The sequence below is a fragment of the Dendrobates tinctorius genome, unplaced genomic scaffold, assembly GCF_039654945.1.
Source record: "Dendrobates tinctorius isolate UK_male_01 unplaced genomic scaffold, ASM3965494v1 ptg000396l, whole genome shotgun sequence".
Lineage (NCBI taxonomy): Eukaryota > Metazoa > Chordata > Amphibia > Anura > Dendrobatidae > Dendrobates > Dendrobates tinctorius.
The window spans coordinates 2877473-2901764 of NW_027362062.1; the positions used below are offsets into that span (position 1 = coordinate 2877473).

Here is a 24292-nt window from a genome sequence, read left to right on the forward strand (position 1 = left end):
CAGGATATTAGTGTTTGGAAGCTGTGCGGCTGCTGGAGGAAATTAACTTTATTACTCCTGGCAGGCTCCGGCTTTCAGTCATAGAGGCGCGGTCAGCATGGCTTTAATCACCGCTCAAAACATAGTGAACTGCGGCTGTAACCTCGCCCCAGCACTGACTGCCAGTCGGCTCTAAAGTGCATTAGTGCTGTGCCGGCTGTCAGCCAGTGTCGAGGCGCAATTACAGCCACAGCTCCCTACTTAATGAGCGGTGACTGAAGCCGCGCCTCTATGACTGAAAGCCGGAGGCTGCTGGGAAAAATAAAATTCAGTTGCTCCCAATAGCTTGGCTTTCAGTGCAGCAGACAGTCAACTTTAGAACGCCATTAACCTGCACCTCTTACCAGGTTAATAGTGTTTTTTGACATGACAGGTTCCCTTTAAGGATGAGACCTAGGTTATTCCCATCTTATCACATTAGGATAGGTGATAGCATGCTAAAATGGAAATAAATCTTTAAAGGCATTTTCTAAGAATTTTCAAGTGAGAATGAACTGTTACTTACCATTACAATCCCCTGCGGCTCCGGTGGTCTCCACCAGTACACATCAAACAAATAAGGATTGTGCAAGGTAAGAAAAACTGATTTTTTTTATTATTATACAATCATTTTATAAGTTTACTTACGAAATATTCTAGACTACATGAATTGACTGTACAAAGCCTAACACTTCATCTTTGGAAAGAAACTGCACTTCACCAGTCCTGTGATTGCGCACTTCAAACAGCGAGGGGCTCTCTAAAGCCTTTTTGCCTATGACAATAACATGGGGGTAACCCATCATGTGAGCTTCCTTTACCCTTTTTCCAATAGTTAAATGATCTCTATCATCTAAAACGGCCTCATTTCTCATGTGAGGAATTGCGCATATAGAGTCGTACAGTTCCTCTGCGACCAATGATGCCGCCGTCTCCTTGCTTCCCTTTTTAGGGGGAATGAGACAAATCTGGTATGGGGCAATCAGACTTGGCCAGTGAATCTCCTCCTCGGCAGAAAGAACTTCAATAGATGCCGCCAACAGCCGTGAAACACCAATGCCATAGCAGCCCATTTCTGCCACAACGGGTTTGTTCTGGGCATCGTAACATATGGCATTGAAAACATGCGAGTACTTGGTCCCAAGGCAGAACGTGTGCCCGATCTCGATGCCCTTACTTTCTGCCAGCTCGCTTTTACAATTAGGACAATTCTTCTCGTCTGGATGCAATGTCTCTACATTGGCGGCAAAATCACAGCTGCCGCAGACCATCAGCCTGTCCTCACCGATACCGGCGGGAAGGTGAAACTCATGTGACATCTTGCCCCCTATATTTCCCGTATCTGCTTGGACTTTCACATGCTTCATGCCAAGGGTGTGGAATATATTAGAGTAGGCATCGCACACGTTGTTATACGTCACGTAGGCGGCTTCCTCTGTTATATCAAATGTGTACATGTCCTTCATGTAAAACTCCCTGCCACGCAGCAAACCAAAGCACGGCCTCTTTTCATCTCTGAATTTCCGGGTGATCTGGTACAGCAGAAGAGGGAGCTGCTTATAGCTGATACCGCCCTCTGCGGCAACCAAATTGGTGACGGACTCTTCATGCGTGGGCCCCAAGCAGTATTCCTGATTGTGTCTGTCCATCAAACACAGCAGCTCTTTTCCCACCAGATCCCAGCGTCCACTTTGCTTCCACAGAGTTGCTGAGCAAAGAGTCGCCATGTCAATCTTCTGCCCTCCAATCTCCTGCATAGTCCGATCTATCAGCCTAATAAGCTTCTCCATAGAGCGTACAGTATGGGGCAAATAGTGGAAACATCCGGGACTGGAGGGTCGGATTAATCCTGCTTTTAACATAAGTCTCTGACTCTTACTGGAGGGCTCGTTCGGTTTGGCTTGAATTTCAGATGAGTTTTCTTTCCACAGATTTCCTGGCTGGTAAATCCTGGACAGCAGGTGGCGCCTAACTTTGGATGAGTCATTGCCATACGCTCTGTTGGCCACTAGATGGGGTAGTGATGACTTCAGCAGCCTCCTCATCACAAACTCTGAAAAATATATAAAGTCAATAATTTGTCACACTGATCACAAATATACAAAAAAAGATTCCCTTTCCCCATCACGTTCACGCCTGTCCATAGGTCTTGCACCTCAGCCACAAAAATTTTTTCAAAGACTTTTAACCAAGAAGGAAGAACTTGAGCTTTTAGATTTGGTGGAAAGATTCCCTTGCACCACTATTGCAAAATGCAGGGAAACAAGCCACAGGGCACACTACATTAAATGGAACGTGTCAGCACATTTTTACATATGTCAGTAATGGTATGGCCGTGTACGTGGTTGTCTCCCAGTGAAAACAATACCTTGTTTGCAGAGATCTGACGTGCCAGTCATGAGATATCTAGTATAGTCACCATTTGCAAACCAGGCTGGAAAGTCACTGGGGGTGACAGTGTACATAGACTGCTTATTTGGAGTGTACTGACACGCTCCCAGTGCACTTCCAGCCTGATTTGCATATGGTTACTACAGTAGGTATGTCATGATTTGGACATCAGATCTCTACAAAACAGGTATCACTTTTATAAAGGGACAAGCGCCTATACAGCCATACCACTACTGTTATATGTAAAGACATGCTGACTAGTGATGTGCGAGCATGCTTGGATAAGGTGTTATCCGAGCATGCTCATGTGCTAATAGAGTATCTACAGCGTGCTTGAATACTATGATCGAGTCCCCGCAGCTGCATGTCTCACGGCTGTTCAATAGCTGCAACACATGCAGGGATTGGCTATCAAACAGGCAATGCCTGCATGTGTTGTGGCTGTTGAACAGCTGCGAGACATGCAAGCGCGGAGACTCAAACATATTTTTCGAGTACGCCGAAGATACTCTATGTGCACACGGGCATGCTCAGATAACACCTTATCCAAGCACATTCACTCATCATTAGTGCTGATAGATTCCCCTTAAAGCAACTTCTAGCTTTCCTAATAAATTTGCTTTCACATCGCATAAGGGAGATCTGATCTTTTGCACATCATATTAATTAAAAAAAGAGGATGGATGGCAGGTAGAGAGGAAACATTTGCTAGTTTTTCCTTTAGGATATTTTTCAAATCTTCAAATCTCCAGAATGTGATACCAAATTCCATCTAAGCCAATTGTATCTGCCGTATGTTGTGTGAACGGGACCAAACACTGGACGACTTAAAGTAAAGTGCACCCGATAACCAACCTCAAGACATGCCTAAAAAATAGATGTCCCATCTCTGAATGAGCCCACTCCTCTTTTCAGCATAGCAGAGGGGCACATTTGGCACACTACTCTATGCCCGCGCAGTCTTTGGCTGCGTTTAAAGGGAGCGTACAAGTTTAAAACACAAGGACTTTTTTTTAAAAATAGGGAATAGAGCCATTCTTATCCATGGGTTGTGTCTGGGAGAGGGATGGGAGGGATGGGAAGAATGGGAGAATAGGGGGAAGGAGCGTGGTGGCTTGCATGTTTCTACTCATGGATCTGTAATTTTGCAATATTATAATATTGCAGTGATCCCTGGTTTAAGACCCCTAGAAGATCCCACACAATAGGTGTAAAATATATTTAAAAAAAAAACATTATATATATCTTTATATTCATATTCCCTTTTCGCGGAATGTAAAACAAAAAGTACCACTGCTGTGTGTCTGAACTAATAATGAACTTTGAACTAATGAACTTTGCACTGATGAGGGGCAGTACCCCGAAACACAGTGTCTGCAAATGGAGATTCTGGCTGGGCTTTTATCCTAAGTCATGTGACAAGGCTCGTTAAAGGGTCAACATTGACTTTTAGGATTGCTACCTCCAATAGGTGGCGCTAGAGTTCTAGTCCTCTTCCTCTCTGAAGTGACAATTTGCATAATGAACTAATAAAGTATCATAATATTTACCCCACACAGTGACTGCTGAAAACATAAAACAGATTGCAGAAAAGCTTGTTTTTCCATCCCTTCGCCTCCCACAAAAATTATAGATGAGAGAGTGACCAGAAAGTCGTGCGCACTCCAAAGCGGTAACGAGGAAAATTACAGCTCGTACCGCAAAAAAAAAACAAAAAACACAAGACCTAACACAAAGCTATAAAACGACAAACAAAAAGTTACAGCTCTTGAAAGACGAGGAGAAGAGAAAGTGAAGACGGGCTGGCTGGGACTGGGTCACCACAGGGGCCGGATGACATTGGTGCATTTATTTGCACAATTTCAGCTAGAAAACACTGCAGTGACGACAAAAGCGGGGAGGACGTGAAAGGGTTAAGAAAAAAGAAGCCAAAACTGCTACTGCCTGAGACAGGGCAGCTGCGCACAGGGAACCATTGCCCCTTGTCCCGTGCTCCCAGCACTGCTCACCCTTATCAGACACCGGGCTGCTCTACGCCAATATCCAAGGGTAAAAGAACCCGGAAGACGCACACCGGAAACACATGGGGGAACGGAAAGCGCGGTGCACAGCGAGGCACACGTGGAACCATGGAGAAGACCGGAAGTGCGTGACAGAAGGGCGACGCCTGAGAGCATGCTGGAGGACTGAAGATCTAGTGCAGCGGCTGCTATTACCGGGTAGGCTCTTATTTGCCTCACACAACATGGGGATTGCACTGCCCTGTTAGAAGAACCACATGTACCAGCATGCCATCCCTGTAGTAGCTCTTTCTGGCTGGCAGACCGTCTCGTATAACTGTGCAGTAGTCAGTGCTAGCTCTGCATTAGTTTACAGCAGGGGTGGGGAGGAACAGGTGTGATGTGAATTGTGTCCCGCGTTGATGATGTTTGTATGGGTAGTAATCTGTGCTGGTGATGGAGCAACAGGTAATAGGGACAGCAAGAGTGAGTTGTTGGGACTAGCCCAGAGTGGGCCGGGCTAAGCTGATGGGAGAGAAACAGTTTCCTGATGGTGAGGCAGATAGGGCCTGAAGTCTACAGATAAGGGACCTAAGGGCTGGTGTGAGCAGTGCTGCATTTCGTGGGTGTCTCTAGAAGTGAGAGGAAACCAGGTGAAAGAGTGACCGAGAGTGATTTATTGGAGACGGGTCCTGGGAGAGGACGCTGAGCAGTAAGACCAAGAGTTTATAACTCCTAATGGTCACAAGCCTAGACAGGACAGAGTTCGCAAGAGGAAGAGAGTGCTGCGGGCGGGAGTTCCAGAGCCTCAGAAGAGAAGATACGTACCGGCCATACTGGCATCGTAGAAGACGCAGAACCACGGAATGACTAAAGGACTCTTACTAACTGAACTGTAGTGTCAACTGGGTGGTGGTGAAGTAGTGAGGAATAGTGGAGACAGAGGACAAGTAAAGAGAGAGGGAATGAATTTGTGTGAGGAAAATGTTACACATTATAAAGGAAACGTTTGAGAAGATTTGTACCCGCTATCGACTGTGTATAACCCTCCCCAAGTTAACGTTCAATAAAAAGTTTTATTTTATTTTAACTGGTGATCGCCCTCATTGAGCTGTAAAACATCTGGTCTTGACCAGCCAGCAAATTAGTTACATGTGACCTGCATGGGCATAGCACCCTCGCAGCGCAAGTCCACATACCCAGAAAACACCCCACACCTACATGTAATGTGCCGGGGGCGTAAGAGATGAGTACTTTGTCCACGGCGCCCACTATTTGCCATGTTTAATATATATCACATTGCAGACACAGAGACTGCTGCGTATAGATCGCATAGGAGACCCCGAGAGTGCTGCGTATAGATCGCAGAGGAGACCCCGAGAGTGCTGCGTATAGATCGCAGAGGAGACCCCGAGAGTGCTGCGTATAGATCGCAGAGGAGACCCCGAGAGTGCTGCGTATAGATCGCAGAGGAGACCCCGAGAGTGCTGCGTATAGATCGCAGAGGAGACCCCGAGAGTGCTGCGTATAGATCGCAGAGGAGACCCCGAGAGTGCTGCGTATAGATCGCAGAGGAGACCCCGAGAGTGCTGCGTATAGATCGCAGAGGAGACCCCGAGAGTGCTGCGTATAGATCGCAGAGGAGACCCCGAGAGTGCTGCGTATAGATCGCAGAGGAGACCCCGAGAGTGCTGCGTATAGATCGCAGAGGAGACCCCGAGAGTGCTGCGTATAGATCGCAGAGGAGACCCCGAGAGTGCTGCGTATAGATCGCAGAGGAGACCCCGAGAGTGCTGCGTATAGATCGCAGAGGAGACCCCGAGAGTGCTGCGTATAGATCGCAGAGGAGACCCCGAGAGTGCTGCGTATAGATCGCAGAGGAGACCCCGAGAGTGCTGCGTATAGATCGCAGAGGAGACCCCGAGAGTGCTGCGTATAGATCGCAGAGGAGACTTCGAGACTGTTGTCTTCAATGGTGGGACAGGAATGCATAGCACGCTGACTGTGCCCACAAAGTACATTTTGACACAGTAATCCTTCATTGCATGTTCCTCAACTTTCAGTAGTGACTCCTGCGTTCATTCGCTTGCCACGTAAGGAGCAATTTAAGGACCTGCAAAATGAGGCTGCTGGTCCTAGTACTGTGGTCCCTAGGAATATGTCTCTCCTGGTTTATATTGTGCCTATCTGGTTTTAAAAGGGGGATGTCCAATGGCTGATTTAATTTCATCTTTATTGACGACTCAATAGCTGGGGTGGGCTTCTCTTGCCCTATTAGAATCATAGAATCATAGAATCGTAGAGTTGGAAGGGACCTCCTGGGCCATCTGGTCCAACCCCCTGCTCAAAGCAGGATTCGCTAAATCATCCCAGTTAGATGTCTGTCCAGCCTCTGTTTGAAGACTTCCATTGAAGGAGAACTCACCACTTCTCGTGGCAGCCTGTTCCACTCATTGATCACTCTAACTGTCAAAAAGTTTTTTCTAATATCTAATCTGTGTCTCCTCCCATTCAGCTTCATCCCATTGCTTCTAGTCTTTCCTTGTGCAAATGAGAATAAAGTTGATCCTTCTACAATGTGACAGCCCTTTAGATATTTGTAGACAGCTATTAAGTCTCCTCTCAGTCTTCTCTTTTGCAAACTAAACATTCCCAAATCCTGCAACCTTTCCTCATAAGACAGGGTTTGCAGACCGGTCACCATTCTGGTCGCTCTTTTCTGAACTTGCTCCAGTTTGTTGATGTCTTTTTTAAAATGTGGTGCCCAAAATTGGACACAATATTCCAGATGAGGTCTGACCATAGAATATGCAGTGTTATATGTTAGACGGGAGTGCAAACTGTTTGATATGTGACCTGTGGAGTGCTTATGATGTTAGGTCCCCCCCCTCCCAAAAATATGGACACCGAGCACCAGGATAACAGTCCCTGACCCCTGCCCTGTCTAGGAGGAGGATGAATGCAGAGGTGGCCATGAGTCTCATCAGCTGGGACCACTATAAAAGTGATTGCAGGCCCTTTTGCTTTCACTGAATGTTGCAGTCAATAATCACACAGGCCCTTGCACATCCAAACTTTCTTAAATCCTTGTTGTCTCTTGCAAGCAAAATGAATTAAAAATTATATATAGAAACACTTCAATTTCTGTATTTTACAGGAAATCCTGCGCTGTCATGGATCCAAAGCAACCGGAGGAAGATGAAGTCATGGACCAGTTTATGGATAAATTCCGAATGCAGAAATACAAGGGGGCGTTCAATGAGGACAATTGGCAGGAGGTGAGTCCTGACTTAATAGGTGATGACTGAATTCTGTAAAGGGAGAGGTCGTACTCATCATAGTCCGACCACAACCAGAGGCGGGCGAAATAACCTATAGGGCTGTGGCGCTCCCCTAGTACATATCGGGTGGACTGTATATATACATTCACCTGTAGAATCCATACCGTACGATGGTAGGAGCTGTAATACTTACTGGGAGCGTAAAGCAGATGTTATATGACCTTGTGTGTGATATCCCACGATGTAACGTTCATTTTCTACATCCACTGTAGGAGTTTGAGAAGATTCCTATGTTTATGAAGAAAGCTCCAGATGAAATGGACCCAGAGAAAGCCCCGGACCTGGCCTGCCTCCAGTCTATGCTCTTTGACAATGATCGCTCCCCTGAAGGTATTGTTTGCATCAGCATGTGCATAAAGTGTAGTCATTTTGCTCATAATTCTGTGCATGTTTTTACTATACTGTCTTATTTTCCTAACATTTGTAAGATCTCTGATTGCTGGCAGTGAATATGGATTTTTTTTCCTTTCTGTCCCGGTCCAGCCATTTAATAGTTCATAATTTTAAAGTATATTCTAGATACGTATAAGCCTGGTTCATGTTGGCAACACCGGCTGGCAAACTACTTAAAGGGGTGGCCTACGTTTTAGACATGAATTTATGGCACCTAATAATATATAATTATTCTTCCTCACAGACTGCACTTCTTTCCATACTGCTGGCGGAGAAGCATGTGACCCGACCTATCCATCAACCACCTCCAATAAAAAAAAAATAAATGCTTTCCCATGTGCAGCCTCTTTAAATTGGTGGCGGTTGCTGGACAGGTCTGGTCACAGGCTCCTCCATCAGCAGCCGTTGGATGGACAGAAGATCTGTGCAGGCTGTGAGGATAGTGCAGGAGGAAAACCTGGAATACTTATATGCTAGAGATGAGCGAATCGATTCGCAGGACCCTGGCCCAGGTACGATGTAGATTCCAGGGTTCTGGTTCGGCCAGAGCCGTAATGCCAGATCCAGTTGATGGAAAAGAGCAATGTTTTTTTGTGATGTCATACAACCCCTTTAACCTTGATTGCACAGAACAAGCCAAATCCTATAAAGAAGAGGGCAATGACTACTTCAAAGAAAAGAATTACAAGAAAGCCATCATCGCTTACACAGAGGGCATCAAAAAGAGTTGTAAGGATGCAGAGCTGAACGCGGTGCTGTACACCAACCGGGCAGCGGCTCAGTTTTATCTAGGTGAGTGCGTATGATGACCACAATGAAAAAAGATGGTCTGATGATAAAACTTATTACATACATATTTTTCATAAGATGCAGATGTTTAGGGTTGGGCAACATGCAGCCGCGGGGACTTGAATATATTATTCGAGCATGCTGAATACACTCGGTTAGCACCCAAGCATGCTTGGTTAACACCTTGTCTGAACACTTTCGCTCATCACTAGTTATGATTCAATTTTTAATTTATGTCAAATAAACCAAACTGTTCTGTTCTCTCCAGGCAACTACCGCTCCTCTCTTAATGATGCAATTGCTGCAAGAAAGCAGAAGTCAGACCATTTAAAGGCAGTGATTCGAGGTAAAATTAGACCAAACTAAACATCATCTTAATCATTATTGTTTGTTTGTTTTTTCTTTTACTTTTTTGTGAGAGATGTTCATGTTTGTTCAGTTTTTGTCAGTTCCAAAAATTATTATTTTCTTACCCACCCCCACCCCTCCACGCACAGTCCTAACTGTTACCAACCACCGCACGTACGGATTGCTCCAAGATATGTTACTGAAGACAGAACAGTGGGGCCAATCTTCAGCTCTTAGTGGCCTCGCAGCCAGAGAAAGTTCCAGATGTTTGGTTTTATAGGGCAAATATAGGACTGTTTATTTTACTTTTTTGTGTTTTGAGGGAATAAAAATAAAAGCATATGTTTGGTGCCTTATCCGATTTAATGTTATAAGTTGATACTGGATGTTCCATGTGTCCTGTTTTAGGTGCTCTGTGCTACATGGAAATAAAGAATTTCTCAGAAGCTTTGAAATGGTGCGATGAAGGCTTACAGATCAGTCCAACGGAGAAGAAACTTTTGGAAACGAGGACAAAAGCGGATAAACTTCATGTAAGTAAAAATGAATAGCTTGTCCTACTGCAGGGCCGATGTGTATATGGTTATCAGTTACATGTAATAATAAGACCATATTCGATGATAAATAGTCATTGAATTTTGGAAATGTTAAAGGGGTTGTCCCATAAATAATATACCGTAAGTCGCCTATACAGATCAGTGATAAATGAATGATTGGTGGGGGTCCGTCTGTCGAGACCCCACTGATCTCAAGAATGGAGATCTTAAATTTCCCTGAGTGAATGAAGCATTGGTAAGCACTTGTCATGCTCTTTACCTCTTCATTCACACAGGGCACTTTGTGATTCCCATTCTCATGTTCAGTGGGGTCTCAAGCATAACAGTATATGGCTCAGTAGAAACTCCATAGATTCCTACACAATCCTGCTCAAGCATAGGCTGAGTATTCTGCCCCTTGAATCGAGTAATTGGTGGAGGTCTCAGGGCTTGGATTATATCCAATAAACAGTCCTGGGATACACCATGCCAAAAATGATTTAAAAGTTTAGCTACACTTTAAAGGTATTGATAAAATTCATCATGTGAGTAAAACACATTGCATGTGCATTTCAGGCCAAGAATTGGCTGCCATAATCGAGTGCCTGAAATGCGTTAGTAATGATTGCTTTGACCATATGATGTACTACATAGAAACTTTTTAATAAAAGTTGCAAGTTTGAAAGTTTAGACCACTGGATGCTGGACATTTCTCTATGTATATTGCACTACTTAGTGCTGTAAAGCAGACAGAAAGTGCTTATTGGCTGTGCTGGACAGGATTCCCCTGTGCCGGAAGCAGGCGGGCACATGACCGCAAGTATGTATTTTGCGTACATGTGGTCACATGCCGACTAGACGTGCGCGTACAAGTGAATTGAGCTCGGATGGTCATGTCTACTTGGAATGTGATCGGAAGTATTTGCAGGCTGATGATGTCCGGTGCCGGAGAATCCTGACAGCTGTGAGGACTTGCAGGTCTGCAGTCACACAGTGTGACTTCAGGCTTGAACCCCAAGCCTGGACAGCTGCTTTAAAAAAAAAAAAAAAAAGCAAAATTACTTGTCAGGGAATATAATAGAACAGACAACTCTGTATGCCCTAATAACAAGCATATCAGTGGAGGAACGTGTAGGCAGATTGCACATAGGGATGGGTGGTTATTCCAGCTCCAGATTGTAGTCAAGTTCTTTGACTTTCTGTTTTGTTTTGTTTGTTTTTTTACGGATGATATGAAATAAAATGCTTTCTCTATGTACAGAGGGCTGCAGAGCGAGATGCCAGGAAGTTGAGACAGACTGAAAAGAAGAAGCAGGCCCAAAACGACGCTCTTCTGCGTGCAATTAAGGCAAGAGTATCAGACATGTAAAGCATAATAATAAATTAAAATGAGCTGTGAGGATGGCACTGAAGTTTGCTCGCTGTCCCACATCCCAAAACTGTGCTACTGTGCTAACCCCTTGAGTACAGGACCATTTTGCATAATTTGTGGGGGGGTTTTTTTAACCCCATCCCCCCTCATTTTTCCAATTTATTTATTTTTTTAAGCATCGTGTTCCATGGGGGCTTCTTTATACATTGGACAAATTGTAGTTGTGAATGACACCATTCATTTTACCTTAAAATGTGCTGGAAAATTGGGGAAAAAAATTGAGCTGAATTGGGAAAAAAAAAAATCGCAATTCCAATTTTTTATTTTTTTTTTTGGGGGGGGAGGGGGGTGTCTGTTTTTACGGCTTTAATTTTGCAGTAAAAACTACCTGGCACCAAGATTCTTCAGGTCAGTACTATTGGGCTATAGTTTTGTGTGTGTGTGTGGGGGGGGGGTTATTATCTTAGTGGTGGGAAACATGTTTTGGTTTGTTTCGCCATTTTTTGTAACAATTTTATTTCCCATCATTTGAGCCACATGAGGATTTTTTTTTTTGCATGGTGAGCTGTAATTTTTATAGTTTTGCTCGGTAGTTTAGGGCAGGGTTCCCCAACTCCATTACTCAAGTCCCACCAACAGATCATGTTTTCCGGATTTCCTTAGTATTGCTCGGGTGACAATTGCATCACCTGTGCAAGACAAAGGAAATCCTGAAAACATGATCTGTTGGTGGGCCTTGAGGACTGGAGTTGGGGAACCCTGGTTTAGGGTACATACGATGATTTAATTGCTGTTTATTGCATTTTTGTGGGAGGGGGAGGGTGCGGTTTTAATTACTGTAAACTTTTTTAATTTCATAGATTGGTAGCGCTGCATCCATAGAGATCCAAATATGTTTAATTGCTTCATTTTTTAATTGGAGAAAAAAAGGGGGGGGACTGTGAAAGTAAGCACACAGATAGCAGTTAAGACCATGTTCACGTTATCTGTATTTGATCAGTATGGAAGAATCCGAGGAAAAGTATAATAGAAACACGTCACCACTTCTGTATCTCTCACCCACTCCTGGTTTTGGCTTACAAATACTGATGTGAAATACTGACCAAATACTGAACGTGGCTTAAACGTATTGCTACTTCCAGAATAATGTATACACAATGTATATTTATATGTGTTTGTTCTCACTAAATCTGTTCTCGGAGCGTGCACATCTGGGTGCAGGATGGGGTCAAATGGTTCAGGGATGTGTTGACATCCGGCTTGTTTCGGAGTATGACTACCATCAAACGAGCGTATTTCTACGTACCCATTATAGCCAGTGCATGCGACCGATTTTCCACATGGACCATTGGTCTGCATGGGAATAAAAATCACAGCATGCACTCTCCTGATCAAACTAGTGCAAGTAAATGGCAGGCAGCTCCTGTATTCTTCCGGATGAGTGCATACTTCCAATTTGAGGATGTTGATGTCCCAGTTTCAGTGTGGTCATCTGCACCTGCAGCAGAAAGCAGCTGCACAGAGTGGCGTATCACACCATCACCAGGTCCTTTGTGCACCATGTAACCAGGGCTGTGGAGTCGGAGTCGTGGAGTCGGTATAAAATGGTCCGACTCCTAAAATATATAATATATTGGGTACAGTAATTCAATGCAGAATGTGCTGAATATTTTTTCATAGGAATTTGGGAAAGTTATGAAATGTCCTATAAATGGCTGTTCTATTCCTGATCTAAGGCTACATTCACACACAGCGTTGTTGCTGTGTTTTTTGAGGATACGTTTTTCAGCTGCAAAAGCAGATCAGCGTTTTAAAAAACTGCATCACCTGAAAGGTTTTTGAGCTCATAAATAATGTTTTCAATAACAAAAGCAGATTAGAAATCTGCTCCATTTATCCATATCTGTCTATCCATATCTTATCTGTACCAATAAGAATGAAAGCCGGGTAGCACACAGACTAACACTCCTTTTTTTTTTTTTTTTTTTTAGCACCAGTCAGGTACACCTCATAGCTGCCCAAAAGGACGCCCAGGACAGGCATTGCTTGTCTTCAGTAACACATCAACATCAATTGATAGTTGGAATAAATAGACTGCATTCACCACATCTTAAGGTGCAGGCTTTATTTTCAAGTGTAGGAGTGTGCAATATAAGGTTCTGCAGCAGCTGAGGTGTGCAGTATGAGTTTCTGTGGAACAGTATGAGGTTCTGCCCCCCCAGTTTTGATCCTGGCTAAAACCGTTTCACATAGATATGGCGAACCCTCAGGTAACCCTAAATGAAGGTCAATGGACACAGGTGGCTGAATTGAAGGAATTGCTTAATCACCTATTTACCGTGACTAAAAAATTACAAGCTGAGGATTTAACTCCTGGCATTTTCATAAGGGAGTGGAAGAACTTGCTATTTTGCCTGTCCCAAAGAGGAGGTTTAGTCGCAGATGGCATTTCTGCTTCAATGAAACGGAGAGAGACACAGCTATTGGAAAATAAAAATTTTCTGGCAGCTGTTTATGTGGACCCGAGTCATCGTATATTGCTTAATGATCAACGGCTTACTAAAGGAAAAGAAGCTCTGACTGAGGTAGCAGTTAGGATGAGTGGCCTACAGGAGGACTGCCAGGCGCAAGAGGACTTGGGTCCTGATACTGCTACTGCTGCCATATCTTCATCCTCATCAGATGAGGACTTCGACAAGTTTTTGGATGACATGGAGCAGACAAAGCGTTGCTGCAAGGAAAAAGATTTCACTCCATCTCCTATAGCAGCAGATTGACCATATTTCAGCAGAATGTTTCACTTGCTCTCAAAGAAATAGAAAAATTCAACCGTTCATCAAAACTGACTGTGCATGAGGGAATTCCTTTATACCCGGAAATTGTTAGAGATGTTGCCCATGTGGTTACGGCTTTGCCTCCAACCCAAGTTAGTGTAGAGAGGTTGTTCTCTGGCCTTAAAATTATTAGGTCAGATTTTAGGTCATCTATGAAGGAGGGTCTGATGGAGGCAATTCTATTTCTTAGAACAAATTCATAGACTGCACAAATGTTATTTAGTATGTGTTTTTTGCCACTTACATAGTGTAACGTGGGCTTCCTATCTCAGGTACCTCTTTCAGTACCACCCCGTGTTTCCGGAGGTCCACTCTGCTTTGGCTGGAGTATGAATGAAGGACGCTGGCTGGAATTCCTTGGTTACATGGGCGCATATAAAAGATCACTGCTTCTCCACGTATTTCCAGTCTGACAACACTTTACTCACAGGACACAGAATATATCACACAGATACAGAGGGCAGACCAATAGAAAAGCGGCAGGCCAGACATACATTACAATAGCCGCAGGTGGCCGGAGCCTGCCAATATTTCCTGTGGGAATTACAAAGGTGGGGGGAGGGGGGCGGCTGGGCGCAGCCTGTGGGCTGATGCATTAGGGACATGCATCTCCCATGGAACCTATTATACATACATATAACTGCACAACATATTCTGGGTGCTGAGTGGTTCCGTAACACGTAACACATAGTTTATTACATAGTGTTATATATGTAATTGATATTACATAGTATATTAGATATATACAATTTATTACAGTTTTTTGTGTTCTAAAGTTGTATTCCAATAAACATATATTATGTTCTATCTAAATGTCTTGATTATTGTATCATAAAAATGATTTAATGTCTGATGTTCACATTGTACTACAATAAATTTTTCACTTAAGTATAAGCAATATGTGTCGGAGTCGGTGGAAGGGAAATTGTGGAGTCTGAGTCGGAGGTTTGTGTTACCGACTCCACAGCCCTGCATGTAACGCCACATTTCCACCGGCAGCTTCTCCTGGTAATATCATCTCATTACTGGGGACATGGAGAATTCTTAATCTGATAGGACACCCCTCTAAATATCCCTAGAGAAGTAAACCTTTGATGGGTGGGAGGATGCAGTTATCTGAACAAGCATTCATCATGATTATTGAACTTTTACTATAGGAACGAGGAATAAAATTACTAGAACCAAGCAGCAAGGAAGATGATGACGAGGAGGAGACGTTGGGAACGTTACATAATGGCATCTCCAGTTCTGAAAATGTGACTGGGGCACAAGTGTTTTTAGATGACAGTGGCCTCCTTCATTGGCCGGTGCTGTTCTTCTACCCCGAACACAGTCAGACGGACTTCATCTCTGCATTTCAGGAAGACTCCAGGTAGGTTGGGGATGGCTCACTGCACCCTGTAGTTAGACTGTAGTTTCTGGTGTCTCCATCATGTTTCTTCAGTTCATCATTTAATTATTATTTTTAGATTTATAGATCATCTGAATGAAATGTTCTCATTGGATTTGCCACCGTGGGATACGGAGAGAAAATACGTGGCTCACAATCTAGAGGTCAGTACAGACAGTTATTCTACTAAGAAGTCACGTCTTTCATGTTCAGTGTGTTTCATTTGGAGGAGACATACAGACAGGTCCTTTCACAGGCTCCTTTGTCAGCGGCCATGTTGATGACAGAAGTCCTGTGATGAAGGCTGCACTAAAAAGCCTCTCAAAAGAGGGTTCACTGACAAAACTGTGCTACTTAATATTGGTACGTACTACAGATGGTGAAAATTGACTTACAGGACCACGTCTATAATCTACGACTGCCCGAAAGGAGCCCTGCCACTTCCTGGCATCCATAGCTTCTCTTATGAGTAGTCTGCCTGGTAAGACATCATGCCTCAACGATGACATCACACCAGGCCGACTAATCGAAAGAGATGTCAGTGACGCAGTCAGGTAGGAGGCGGTTTGCAAGGCTCCTGTCCAGTGACAACATATTAATGACGTGGCTGCTGGAGAGCACCATCCCCAGTAAGGACCGCAAAATCATGTCCCAACACATCTGATAGAATATAGTGGACAAACCCTTTAATTTTCCCCATGGAGTTGAGCACTTGTTAGGATCCCCCACAAATTACAGCTCATAACTTTGAGCCTAGCAAAAAGAAGCTGAAAACATGGCGTATCTGTGGACCTTTTCTGTAAGGCTACGTTGACACGTAGCGGAACTCTCGCGGAAGTTACCGCGAGAATTCCGGAATTCCTTTCCGTATCTTGCGTAATTAGCTTGCAGAATGCTAGCGTTTTCTAAGCGATCTGGAGCATCGCTTGGAGAACTGATTGACAGGTTGGTCACACTCGTCAAACATAGTGATTGACAAGTGTGACCAACTTTTTACTATTGATGCTGCCTATGCCACATCAGTAGTAAAAAGATCTAATGTAAAAAATATTGTTATTCTCACCTTCCGGCATCTCACGCAGCCTTCCTGCCTCTCTCCACGCTCCCGATCCCAGTAATCCTTTGCGCGAATGACTGCGAGACGTCGCGCTCCCACGAGATCGCGACGTCATCGCGGTCATTCTCGCAAAGGATTACTGGGACCGGGAGTGTGGAGACAGATGGGAAGGCTGCGCGGGACGCCGGAAGGTGAGAATAACAATATTTTTTATTTTAATTCTTTTTTTTACAGGGCTATGGTACCCAGAGGACAGTCTCCTCTCCTCCGGACCGTGGGTACCATTCGCAAATGTTCTGCTTACTTTTCGCATGGTGGGCACAGCCACATGTAGAAAGTAAGGAGAACAATGCATTCCTATGTGGGCGGAATCGCCGCGATTCCGCTAAATTAATAAGCATGCTGCGTTTTTTTACCGCAAAGCGATTCAGTCGCGGGAAAATCCGCAGCATTAGCACAGCATTGCGGAATCCCATAGGATTGCATGGGATGCTTATTTGTCATGTTTTCGTGGCAAAAAAACAGCGACGTGTGAAGTCAGCCTAAAAAAAAAAAAAAGGGGGTTGTCCAAAGTGGACACAGAGGGCAGCTAATAATGTGAACTCAACAATTTACTAGACACATAGTATCGTCCTCCATTATTAAAATCAAAGGGCTGTGTCCATCACTTGGGAACAACATGTATACCCAGCGCTTAGTCTGCTTGATTTACGCAATACTGCAGGGAAAATGTCTACAATCTCATCTCATTTTGCAGATCTTCTTTGAGGATGAAATATCTCAGTCCTTTTACCAGGTAGATCTGGACAAGACATTACTCCAGGTCATGCAGCACAGCAGGTGAGAATACAGTCGTAGGACAACAACCTACTTAGGAATGGATGACGCGCAGTTTTTTCCTAGGTTACAGAATAACTAAACTATTTGGTTTTTTTTAAGAATTTTGTCCAGCATGTAAAGTTTCATGTCCTTACATATTGATTCAGAGGAAGGCAAGTGGGGCACGTGTTAATTGCCCCGTATTAAGGGAAAAGTTCCTTCCTGGACTCCATACATTACTCAGACTAGTTCCCAGGATCGGTGTCCCATCAAAGTTATAACATTTTGCAAATCACTTTTTCTGGAGATTTGTCTTCATGCCTGTAAAAACAATTGCATGGAAGGGTCTTCCAAACCCGTGATATTCCCCAGTCTATTTGCCTGCCTTCAGCCTCAAAGATTTCGGACCATTCTCATTTGGAGTACAGATGATGGCAGTGATGGGCCAGCTCTGTGCCTGTGTTTAACTAACTCTAAGCTGCTACAGGAGATTGTTCTGTAAGCACAACACTCAGAAGAAGAGATTGTTGCTGATCCTTTCACTACCATCATCTGTACTCCAAATGAATATGCTCTGATATCAATGCAGCTGAAGGCAGGCAAATAGATGGGGGAAAAGCTGGGGCTCGGAAGTCTCTTACATGCACTTTTTCAGAGGTATGAAGGCAGAGTCTCTAATAAAGTGAGTGCAAATATTCGTAAAAAAAAGACCGAAAAAAAATGTAGTTACTCTTTTAATATTGTGTTTGTGTTGAACGAACAAGTTAATCATTGTTGTACTATACTAATTGCTGTCTTGTCTTTTCCTAGGTTTTGTGTGAAAGCCGGGACTCCATCATTCCTCATTTTTGCTAAGCAATCCCCTTTCTGCAAAAAATATTTTTCTGACAAAAAACTTCACAGGATACACTGATATTTAAAGGTTTTATGAACTTTGACGTAATGTCATGTCGAGCTGACGGCCATAATCTCTGCCTCTATTGGTTTGGGAGGTTTCTGCGCTGTTTTCATGATTGTTGCAGTTTGCAGAAGAATCCCCACAATGGAAGTGTGCAACAATAAACCACAACAGTAATATTGCCTATTGTTTTAGCTTCTCTAAGTCTTGAGGTTAAAGGGATAGTCCAGGATTACAAAAACATGGCTGATTGCTTCCAAAAGCGGTGCCGCACCTGTCCACAGGGCGTATGGGGCTTGTGATACCAAACACAACCGATTTACAAGTGTTGTTGAACTTTGGCAGACAGCAGCCATGTTTCTCTAATCTTGTGCAACACCTCTAATAGTTTGTGGTATTTCATGATCTTTGGGTCAACCAGAGTGCTTCCCCTTGGCTTTATCAGCGAACCCCCCACCCCCTTGTAATGTCCATATTATCTAACATGGTATAGAAAGAGGGGAACCTCTTTAATCACCTGGCAAAAACATGGCCTTACTTCTATTACAGATCTCCAGCCATCGGAACAGCTGTCTTGTGATCACACAAACCCATAAAAGGGTTTGACTATAAACATATATTAGACCAGCATGAAGAGGTGTCTCTAAAATATATACTTCTATTTGAACCAAAAATATCAACCTATCAAAAAGGAGTGCAGAGCCCAATAAGTAAATGTTAAAATAAATCTATATAATCTTTATTATTACATAGTTATATCAAAAATATACAACATCGGACAGAAAAGATTTTAGGAGTCAAATGGATGAGTTAAAATAATGTATTAATAAATATGTATATCCTTCAGATAATGGAGTAGAAGGTCCTACAGCTGCTCTGCTTGTAAAGCTGCCATTTAGGCCCCATCAGGAACTGCAAGATGTGTATGAGTAAAAGTACATGTAGCAGAGCTGTGTGTGTGTGTGTGTGTGTGCATGTAGCAGAGCTGTGTGTGTGCGCATGTAGCAGTTCTGTGTGTGTATGCAAGTGCATGTAGTATATCTGTGTGAGTAAATGTACAGTACATCTAGCAGAGCTGTGTATGTCTGTAAATGTACATGTAGTAGAGCTATGTGTGTATAATACACACTGCAGAGAAATGTAATGTACGCTGTATTAATAATTCTCCTTTTAAATTACGGTAAGCGAAAAATTTACTTTTAAATGTTGCGCACAAGAAAATGCAATACAGATTCTCCACATCTTCCTAAGCCATAAGTGCAGTTTCTTCTTCTGCAAGTGTAAGCAAGTCCAGCATTGGGGAGGTCTTTAGGTTCCCATCTAGAGGATATCTGTGCCCAATCCATGAGGCTTCTAGATATAGAATATAGATCATATCAGTCCCAAAGTATCTGTTTTTCTTCTGATTCATGTTTGATAGACTCCATCTGGGAGTTGTCCAGAGTCTTCTTTTCAGTAGTGGTTCGCACACCCCAATTATTGACCTCCATCTTTTCCTTCTTTCTGTTCCACTGCCTAGCTCGGCGCTGACATTTAAAAACGAACGTTTTCCCAAATAACTTGTTTTTATTATTTTTAACTCTGTAATAATAAAGATAATTATATATTTTTGTTTACATTACTCCTTTTGAAAGCTAAACATATATTGGTGTGTTCTTCCTTACCTTACATCTTGGTCGATGTGGCTTATTTTGGGATCTGATTTGTCATATGTGCCATCTAGTGGTTGTAATGTGCATTACAGCTGCAAAGTATTTTGTTAGTATGTTTTGATAATATATTGAATCTGCACCTTGAGAAACTAGAAGTCCTTTGTGAAATATTTAGTAGTGTAACCTTAGACTCATCCATAAATCAGCTTAAAAAAAAAACCAGTTTCTAAGCTTTTGCACAGTTTCCATTCATCCATTTTCTTTCGGCTGGGAAGCTACATACCTTGAGAAGACTGCCAGGTGTGTACATGCTGCAACTACTGCCATTACTGCAGTGACCAATGAGATGCCAGCCTTGAACTGAAACTCCTCCTACCTGTATTCTTGTCGGTAGGAAAACTGTGGCTAACACACAGCAGCACAGTGGGAGCCAGAGAGGAGATTGAGATGACAGCACTGTGTGAACTGGAAAGGACATTGAGATGACAGCACCGTGGGAACCAGAGAGGAGATTGAGATGACAGTACAGTGTGAACTGGAAAGGACATTGAGATGACAGCACAATGGGAACCAGAGAGGAGATTGAAATGACAGCAGCACAGTGACAACCAGGGGAGATTGAGATTACAGCAGCACAGTGAGAGCCAGAGAGGAGATGAAATCTCCTCGGGCATTTTCCCATCCTCCTTCACACTCTATCGTTACTCCATTACTAAAGAAACCCGCTCTCGACCCATCCTGCACAAACAGCTACAGACCAGTCTCCAATCTCCCCTTCATCTCTAAACTCTTGGAGCACCTAGCCTACTCCCGCCTTACACCCATTACCTCTCCACTCACTCCCTTCTAGACCCTTCACAGTCCGGCTTCCGCTCCCTACATTTCGACTGAAACTGCACTCATCAATGTGACTAACGACCTTCTGACAGCAAAATGTAACGGTGACCACTCTGCTCATTCTTCTCGACCTATCTGCAGCTTTCGACACTGTTGACCACTGTCTCCTACTCTCTAGGCTCCAGTCAATAGGCATTAAGGACACTGCTCTCTCCTGGTTCTCTTCCTATCTTGCTGACTGCTCCTTCAGTGTTTTGTTTACTGGCTCCACGTCATCTCTTCCTCTCGCTGTCGGGGTACCTCAGGGCTCAGTCCTTGGCCCCCTTCTCTCTCTACACGGCCCCAGTTGGACAAACCATCAGCAGATTTGGCTTTCAGTACCATCTTTATGCTGATGACACACAACTATACACATTATCTCCTGACCTTACCTCCGCTGTACTACAGAACGCCACTGACTGTCTGTCCGCAGTCTCCAACATCATCTCCGCTCTCTATCTGAAACTCAACCACTCCAAAACTGAACTACTTCTGCTCCCGCCGTCTACTAACTTCCCTAAATCTGACATTTCCCTCTCTGTGGGTGGCACCATAATTACTCCCCGCAGCAGGCGCGCTGTCTGGGTGTTATGTTTGACACCAATCTCTCCTTCACATCCCATATACAATGTCTTGCCCGCCCTTGCCACTTACACCTAAAGAACATCTCCAGAATCCGCCCTTTTCTCACCATGGAAACAACAAAAGCCCTCACTTTCACATTGATCCACTCCCGCCTGGATTACTGCAACGCTCTATTAATTGGCCTCCCCGTTACTCGACTATCCCCTCTCCAGCCAGGGTCATCCATCTTGCTAATCGGTACTCTGTAGCGTCCGTTCTTCGCCAGTCCCTACATTGGCTGCCCATTCATTATAGGATCCAATTCAAAGTACTTGTTCTCACCCACAAAGCTCTCCACAGTGCGGCACCCCCCTACATCTTCCTCATTTCTGTCTATCGGCCTAACTGACCACTATGCTTTACTAATGACTTTCGACTAACCTCTGCACTAATCCTCACCTCCTGACTCCAAGACTTCTCCCGCGCTGCGACAACCCTCTGGAATGCTCTACCCCAAGAAATTAGTATAGTTTCAGGCGCTCCCTCAAAACACATTTGTTCCGAGCGGCCTATCACGTTCCCTAATCAGTCATTCTATGTGTAAGTGTGCGTGTGTAGCTCATTCACTATCTCCATCCATCCTTCACTCTCTCAAGATGGCTGGACCATCAATGTAAATACATCATTGTAAATACACCCCTGTACTCTGTATCTCCGCCACCTCATTGTAGATTGTAAGCTCTCACGAGCAGGGTCGTCTTATTTTGCTTTAATGATTATATTGTTAACATTGTTACTTATGACTTGTGTTTTGAAACTGTTAAACGCTGCGGAATATGTTGGCGCTATATAAATAAAGATTATTATTAATGAAATGACAGCAGCACAGTGAGAGCCAGAGAGGAAATAGAGCTGACAGCATAGTGAGATAGGAGAGATTTAGCGGAGTGCCAGCAGCATGAGTAGTTAATGGTTACTGTTCCCTGTTTGATCCAGGTTTTTTTTCTATCCCATCCATATATGTCTGTCCTTCTGTTTATTAGACCTGGAACAGGTACAAGCAGTGTGAACTACGGCTAAAAATGGCAAAATTAAAGAGTTTATTATAATGGTGCAGCAGAGTGGGCTTGAAGAGGTAGCGGACAGGGATTTCACTGCTGTGTGGGGAATAAAGGTTGTGGACAGTGCAGAGATCGAGGCGGAGGGACAGAATAGGAACTGTAGATAAGCTGCGCAGGAAGGGGGAGACTCAGAGCAAGGGCCGCAAAAAGGACTGTAGATAGGTTGTGCATCACAGAGAAAATCTCAGAGCTGGGACAGGAGAGGGACAATCGGGTACGGACTGGGGATTAAATTCAGCCCTGGCATTTGAAATCACACAAGCCCATGTTGTCCCTGTCCCCAAGAACCAGATGGGATATATTACTAATATTACCCTGGAAGGAGGAAAGCAAGATTTACTACAAGACCAATATTTGTAATGATACCAGAGGCCCGCTGGGGTAAGTGACTTGGTGCTACGTCACAACTCTTAACAGTATGGGTGTCTTGAGAACACCGATTCTGCAACACAGCAGACAAGGCGGCCCACAACCAGACAGCCCTTCTGGCATTTGTCAGATTTGCCGGAAGGCCAGTCCGACCCTGGGGACAATGATGAGCTGTACATGAAAGGGAGATCCCCAGACATCGAGAAGAATTGTGGACAAGCTGTATATGAAAGGGAGGTCCCAAGATGTGGGACAGGAGAGGTACTATGGATAAAGCTGTGCATGAGACGGAGATGCCCAGAAGGGCTGTGGAGAAGCGTGACAGCTCCTTTGTGTACAGCAGTTCACACCTAGGAGAAGCAAAGTCGTCTGATCCGACTCTGCTTTGTTACTGGAGATGGATTCAACCTAACGTTACTGGACTGTAAGTCTCAGAGGAGGAAGACCACTTGTAGCGAGCACTTTAGGGCAGAGGTACTACAGGGATTAAAATAATGTTTCCTGTAAATAAAGTGATTTCCCAATGTCGCTATTTAATACACGACTAACAAATGTAGATACATTTATTAAAATGACAATGACCATTTAAATAAAAAAACTTCCTCTCCAAAAATAAAGCCGTTCTTTTTTACATACATAAGACATTCCACATATATTTATACTATTCATGCAAAATGAAAATTAAAAAAAAGAACTTGGTTTTATACTTGGAGAGCGCAGAAGTTTCTCTATTTTTTGGATCTGGATTTGGGAGTTTTTCCTCCATCACCTCCTGCAGTCACTGATTTGTCATGTTTTTTTTTTTTACACATTTAGCAAAATAATACGCTGAGAAAAGAAAACAATCTTTGGACGTGACACATAACCTGCTGGTGCTAGCAGCATACACCCATGGTTTCCCGTGTCCCCCAATGAAGCGTCTGAGAGTTAAATTTTTTAAATTATTTTTTTTATTCACTTTTTTTTTTCATGGGACAAATTCCAGCTTGCTGCAGTTACATAAAAAAACACATGTAACATATCAGAAAAAATGGATTTCTCAGCAGGAAAGTCCATCCTTGATTTTAGCCAGTATACTTATCTGATATGCAAAGAAATATTTATATTTTATGGTGTCCATTATCATAGGCTGCTGGGGGTATTTTTTGTGTATATCCACAATATTGGATCCTTTTTAATTGTTACTAACCTGTCTTGGATCCAGTGCTGGATGCTGATTTCTCCTCTGGACGTCAACTCTTTTTTTTTTTTTTTTGGCGCATCAGGTTCTAAGGGCAACCCGGCGCACACCTCTAACTTAATGTCCTCCGGCCTAATAGACCACCTCTGCATTGTCAATCTGCTATACTAGGCTCTGCTTTTCCCCAGGCCAGCTCTGCTATATTTAGATTGTGAGCCCCATCGGGGACAGTGATGATGATGTGTGCAAAATGTAAAGCGCTGCGGAATATGTTAGCGCTATATAAAAATAAAGATTATTATTATTATTATAGTATGATGTGACAAAACCAGCTTTGCTATACT

The 24292-nt window shown here is 43.6% G+C and overlaps 2 protein-coding genes across 4 annotated transcripts; one reads left to right on the plus strand and one right to left on the minus strand.

Annotated features, from left to right (window-relative positions):
• Positions 1-612: 612 nt before the first annotated feature.
• On the minus strand, positions 613-4557 carry PARS2 (prolyl-tRNA synthetase 2, mitochondrial). 2 transcript variants are annotated; one of them, XM_073563690.1, is made up of 2 exons: positions 4419-4557; positions 613-2071 (listed from the first exon to the last, which is right to left on the minus strand). In XM_073563690.1, exon 2 carries the CDS (start codon positions 2061-2063, stop codon positions 675-677), a length of 1389 nt encoding a protein of 462 aa, XP_073419791.1. In that variant the 5' UTR covers positions 2064-2071; positions 4419-4557; the 3' UTR covers positions 613-674. The 2 variants fall into 2 exon arrangements, with proteins under 2 accessions (XP_073419791.1, XP_073419789.1); XM_073563688.1 differs by lacking the exon at positions 4419-4557 and adding an exon at positions 3960-4412.
• Positions 4495-19792, plus strand: TTC4 (tetratricopeptide repeat domain 4). Of its 2 annotated transcripts, none has more exons than XM_073563691.1 (11): positions 4495-4628; positions 7567-7687; positions 7963-8080; positions 8774-8935; positions 9201-9278; positions 9689-9813; positions 11078-11164; positions 15180-15394; positions 15492-15576; positions 17227-17309; positions 18099-19792. In XM_073563691.1, exons 2-11 carry the CDS (start codon positions 7583-7585, stop codon positions 18199-18201), a joined length of 1161 nt encoding a protein of 386 aa, XP_073419792.1. In that variant the 5' UTR covers positions 4495-4628; positions 7567-7582; the 3' UTR covers positions 18202-19792. The 2 variants fall into 2 exon arrangements, with proteins under 2 accessions (XP_073419792.1, XP_073419793.1); XM_073563692.1 differs by lacking the exon at positions 4495-4628 and adding an exon at positions 4676-4804.
• The last annotated feature ends 4500 nt before the right edge of the window (positions 19793-24292 follow it).